General features: G+C 29.3%; 1 protein-coding gene across 1 annotated transcript; it reads right to left on the bottom strand.

The window, feature by feature from the left end:
• Positions 1 to 550: 550 nt before the first annotated feature.
• LOC126654607 (transcription factor bHLH62-like) lies at positions 551 to 4,701 on the bottom strand. The gene is made up of 8 exons (XM_050348522.1): positions 3,672 to 4,701; positions 3,223 to 3,408; positions 3,067 to 3,132; positions 2,472 to 2,540; positions 2,289 to 2,360; positions 1,449 to 1,622; positions 1,139 to 1,238; positions 551 to 920 (listed from the first exon to the last, which is right to left on the bottom strand). The coding sequence occupies exons 1-8, from the start codon at positions 4,545 to 4,547 to the stop codon at positions 883 to 885; spliced, it is 1,581 nt and encodes a 526-aa protein (XP_050204479.1). The 5' UTR covers positions 4,548 to 4,701; the 3' UTR covers positions 551 to 882.
• Between the last annotated feature and the right edge of the window lie 1,083 nt (positions 4,702 to 5,784).

The raw sequence follows: 5,784 nt of genomic DNA, 5'->3' as shown, positions 1-5,784 counted from the left end.
AGGCCTAATTTAAAGTAAAGGCCTAATTAAAGAAAATTCAGACATTTTCAATTGTATATAAATAATTTTTTTTTGACACATATTCCATGAATTTTTTCTGAACGGATTTCAACTATAAGACGGCACCTTTAAACCTTCAATATTCAGATTAATACCATCCGAATAGTGTAAGTCTCTTGCGGGAGGCAAACTCTGCCCTCAAATTTTAAACGGCTGCATACATGAGTATGATTCGAACCCACAATCTCATTTAAGACAAGAGAACGCCTTACCAATTCACCTGCGTTTTGGAGTTATATAAACTAAATTTGTAATTTCAATATGTTTTATAATTTTTTCTAAATATTAATGTATAATATTATACATTAAAAATTTATTAGTAGAAGTTATATATGTACTTATAAAGTAATATTAAAAATATATATGAATTTGCTTAACTTGTCATTTAAAACATTTATAGTATTGTTAAATTGAACAATTATTAAAATTGGCTAAACTTACAGAAAATGAAATAATGGAGTAAACTGTAATTAGAATAAGGAGACAAATATTTAGGTAGGTGAAATTGTTCATTTAATTAGCATTATATCTTACATGGGGTGCTACAATAATTTGCACCAAAAGTACATTTAGAGCTCTAAGATTTTACAGTGGATATTTAGTAAGAAAATTCCACAAGAAATAGGATAAAAAAAATCCTTGATAAAAAAATGTAGGATCAAGGAAAAATAATAATAATAATAATAATACTATCTTCTTCATTAAACCTAAATATTAATTGGCTTAATAATTCTATAATTTGCTGGTCCAAGTCAAATTTCTTGTATATACAACACTCTTTTTTCTCCATCTGAACTTTAATTTCGGACCAAATAATTGTGATTAGATCTCAGTTTTCATGTGGGAGATTTGATTTGAACCTGCATTAATTCATAATTAGTACTAGTCAATAACATTATAAAACAAATTAATTACATTAAAAATTTGCAATAATCAATACATTAGAAATAATTAATACCAATATTGATCTTTTTTTCATATAAAAATTACTTAAAGTTTTAGCATTGTTACAATTTTTAAAAAAGTGTATCAAACAAGTGTTTTTTACATAATTAGTAAAATTTATTTGAATTCTTACCATTGAAGTTATGGCCTGATAATAAGGATTGTCGGACGGGTAGCTGGCCGAAGCCCATCTGAACAAGGGATTGAAGGTCATCCTCACAGAATGTTGAAAACTATACAAAATCAGGCAAGAAATTTCAGATATATAGAGAAAATGTGATTCCTAAAGAAAAAAAAAGGTTTAATTAAACACAAAAGAATGAGTGTTTTTTTTTTCCGAAATAGTCTTATTCTAAATTAGTCGTTAGATATAATATATTTTATATTAAATCCGTCTAAATATGGCGGCGCTGAGGCTCGATACGATGAACTAGTAAAATCACCTGAGGAGGAATATGGTTAAAAGCGTCAAGTTGGGGAAATTGCATATTGAGATTTTGGGGTAGTAATGGGTCCGTAGTGCCATTACAAATATTGGTATTGTGCCCAAAAATGGGTGATGACGAGGAATCTATGGGGAATATTTGATGTGGCAATTGGTTGGATGTTTGAAATACCTGTAAACACACAAAATACCAAATTAAAACCACAAAACAAAAACAATATTATTATTTTTGGTCATACAATTCTCTTTTTATTACTTAAAACTTTCATATGAAGCACTTTATTCCAATTGATATACTATTATTATATTCACAGAAACTTTTCATTTGAATATTTAAATTCTTTAAAGTAATATTTAATATTTGAATTTTTTTATCAAACTAGTATTTTTACTTGAATTTGTTCACCATTATCAAAAATAGATCACAAATTTATTAATGTAGTTTATCATTTTTATCTCACATATACAGATATATCGTTTTCACGTACTATCACTATCTTCTCTAAAATATAATGTCAAAATTTTAATTAATATAAATTTATTTTTTATTTTTTACGTATATTAATTTCTCAAAAACAACGGAAAGAACTTTTGTGATATACATTTTAAATTTTTTTTTTGGATGAATATACATTTTAAAAATTTGAATCACTGAAATTGAGAGATTTAGTTTTTGAGGAAAAAAAAAAGAAATAAATTGAAACATAATTGATATAATTTATTTTTATATTTACTGGTCCAACATCTAAATGTATAAAATTAAGTAAAAAAATCGAATTGAAATACTTAGAGGGTAGGCTATTGACTAGATTAAAAAAGAAAAAAAAAAGATGCTCACATCTTTAGAAACTAGAGTATCCATGTTGATATCCAGGCTGGTATTAACAGAAGCCAACTTCATGGAGAGAAACTGCCCAATAGAAATAACATTAATCAAATTTAATTAATTAAAACAGATTAAGTACAATGATTAGGTATGACAACTTTAATCCATAAACATGATTGTTATTATTATTTTTACCTCTACTTGGCGTTGCAATGACTGAACATAATTTATAATTTCATCCAGCATAAGTGCTTTCCCAGTTACCTAATTAAAATAACAAAAAGAACCCACAAAGATATAATATTAGAAATGTCAAACTTTACGCACTTTTTTAGACCAAACCTATATTTAGACCCCTATATTTTCTAAATTTTACTTTTTGCTTATATTCTAAATTTTTATCTTGATCTAAGCGTGCATTTGAGAACCGAATTTAAATGCCCAATAAACTTAAACACATTTGTAAAGGGTGTCAAATCGTCAAATTTTAAGAGAGAGAAATCAATAAAAATTTGGAAGTATATGAGCTTAATATCATTTTCAACGTGAATTGTCAATCATTTAACGGTGATTGAGCTGCATGCTCGAAACTTCTATCCAAAATGACCCGTTAAATAAAAATAGATAGTACAATAAATAATGCATAGTAAATTTAAAAAAAGGATCAAATAAAAAAAAAATCAACTATTTTTTATTGTAATGGGAGAGAAACTGGAACACAGACTCTATAGGCCAACAATTTTATGTATTTTAGACATTAGAATGAATTGAATTGTGGAGTTTAACATACCTTATTGCAACCAGGTACAAGATCTTGAAGAAGCTTCATTCTTTCACTAATTTTTTCTCGTCGAACCTAATCATATAATACCATAACAAAGAACTTTTAGCATAAACTTAATTGAAATAACAAAAGAAAAAAATAGTGAAAATAAAAAAGTCTTACTCTTTCAGCTAAACTATGACTATCAGTGGCTTGACCTCGTCGAGCTCTAACATGAATGTAGTCTATATGAGGATCAACAGCTTTTACATTATTTTCCTTCTTCACTTCCTCATCTTTAATTTCATTTTTCTCAATATCATTCCCCTTGCTCCGCTTCGCATCAGAATCATTATCTTCTTCTCCATCCTGAAATTCAGTGACGGATTCATAAATGTTTCATAACGGATGTAAAATTGTATTAAAAGTTAATAAAACAACGAAAAAATTAATAAAATGTAAATTTTAAAGTGGACAAACTATTTTGAATTTTTTTCAAAAGATTCAAAATTATAAGGCGGACAAATGCAACTACACGCTCTTCCTGAGTCCGTCCATGCTAAAGTCAACCAATCAAATTTTAAATCAAAACTGAAACAACAACTTGTTTGTTTAATAATGTAAAACTTTACCTTATCTAAATTGGGCTGCGGAATTTCTTTAGATTTCGCCTTGGAAACAGCTTTTCTTTTCCTGGAATTCAATTCAGGCCTAAACCCTGATTCTCCATTCGGGTTCTGCTCCGAAACAGAGGAGTCATCTTGAGAATTAGAATTAGCCAATTCAGATGGATCTTGCTGAAGCAGAGAATAATCCTTATTTCCCTTTAGAGAAGGAGTGCTTGATACTCTTGGCATTTTATTTACATTTCCCAGATTTGAATTACCATTACTGTTATTGCCATTATTATTGCATCTATACTGAATTTCTGCATTGTTCACTCCAAATGTACTACTTCTCCCATTAAAACTCCTGCTTCCAAAACAAGAAAACCGAGCTGCTCTCTCCGCGAATCCCGGATCAGCTGTGAATTCCGCCACCGTAGAATTCAAAGCCAATGGTTTCGTTAACTGAGCCACGGGAGACATGTTCAGCTTCGGCGGCGAACTCAGTGGTCTACTATAACAAGAATTTGGTGTACTATTATTATTATTGTTGTTATTGTTGAATGAAGCTGCCAACATAGGCTGAGAATTGCCAATATTACCCAATTTCCCGATGAGTTCTCTGATCATGAAACTCTCCGATGAGATGTTGGAATTGGAAGCTGCCGGAGATGACACCATTGAGCTCAGAGCTGAGTCAAACTGATCCGTTGAGTTGGGGTCGAAGAAACGGTCGGAAAACTGATTTGGTGATTTAACATTACGGTTTGGTTCATTGGGTTGCAAGAAAGATGGGCGGTGCCAAATGGGCATTGTTGAGTTTGAATTTTGGTCGAAATGTAATGGAAGTTGTGCGGTTGCCGGAGGTGGGATTCCGGCGTTTAAATAGAATTCACTCTCCATAAAATTTGATCAATTTTAATAGAAGGAGAGAAACTCAGTTGAAGATTTGAGTTGAAGAAAATAAAAAAGAGGAAAGTTTGGTATGATAAATAGAGGGAAAAGAAAAACAATGTTTTGTGAATTAAAGTTAATTAGTGAGGAAGTGAAAGAAGAAAAGGGGAAGGAGATGGGTTGGAATGGTGGTGGGATTTATAGATGAAAATAATTATGAAAAAGAGTCAACGAGGCTCCCAAACTTCTACCGAAGGATGAAATAAGTTCATTTTAAAAAATTTAGATCAATTACATTTTTAAATTTATTTTTCGGGTTAAGTAAATCATTTTTTATATTAGCAGTTAACGAGACTTCAAATTCTCTTAATTTAGGTCAAGTTACTTTTTCAAATACATGACTTATTTGATATCCGAGATAATTAAAATTAGAATCTAATTGACGAAAAAAATTAAAAGTGATTTATTTGCTTTTGAAATACAAGTTTGGGAATTTAATTGATTAAAAAAGTCAAAATAATTTGTTTAACCCCTTGACAGAAGTTGGAGGGCTGCTTTGGCCATTTCTTCAAACAATAATTAACTATTACTAATATTAATAATAAGAATAATAATAATTAATAAAAAGAATAATAATAATGGTGTTGTATGTTTGACCCTTTTAAACTAAACTAAAAAAGTAGAAATTGTAGACTGTCTTTACCCGCAAAAGGCGGAGAGAGGGGGTGTTGCCGGGCCTTGGACGTCAAACCAACCTGAATCTTCATTTTCTTGAACTACTACACTTTACTATTTTCTTTCCTTTTCTTTTCTTTTCCATCTAACCAAACAAACCCATGTCTCAAAAGGCCTACATTTTTCATCCTAAGAGAGGTATGCTTTCACAGAAACTAATTTGTATAAAATAAACTCCTTTATATGCGAACTGTTTGGATAATATTCTAGGACAAATTATAACATTTGGATAGTGTACCACAATATTCATGTTAGAATTGGATATGAGTTAATAATTTATAATCTGGTTTTGATTTTTGTTGATCAAATTGAATCTATTTAATCATACAACATAAATTTATAAATCATAATAATCGTACATATATTTTAGAGTATTATTGTTGTTTTATGTGTTTCACACGTATCTCATAATATGACTCGTCAAATAATAACTATTATATTTATAATGGACTAGGGTAATTATATTTATATTTAATTAATAATTATTTCTATAATTATAAATTATAGTAGT

The sequence above is a fragment of the Mercurialis annua genome, linkage group LG7 (genome assembly GCF_937616625.2).
Source record: "Mercurialis annua linkage group LG7, ddMerAnnu1.2, whole genome shotgun sequence".
Taxonomy (NCBI): domain Eukaryota; kingdom Viridiplantae; phylum Streptophyta; class Magnoliopsida; order Malpighiales; family Euphorbiaceae; genus Mercurialis; species Mercurialis annua.
The sequence above is the reverse complement of the archived record's forward strand: the minus strand, read 5'-3'. Positions and strand labels throughout refer to the sequence as shown.

What these genes read in the sequence shown, in the direction of transcription:
- LOC126654607 (XM_050348522.1), bottom strand. Translation starts at nt 4,547, where the DNA reads ATGGAGAGTGAATTCTATTTAAACGCCGGAATCCCACCTCCGGCAACC. An exon ending in CGCAGCCCAATTTAGATAAG is followed by an intron (nt 3,409 to 3,671) that starts GTAAAGTTTTAC and finishes ACTGAATTTCAG; the next exon opens with GATGGAGAAGAAGATAATGA. An exon ending in TTGTACCTGGTTGCAATAAG is followed by an intron (nt 2,541 to 3,066) that starts GTATGTTAAACT and finishes TATTTTAATTAG; the next exon opens with GTAACTGGGAAAGCACTTAT.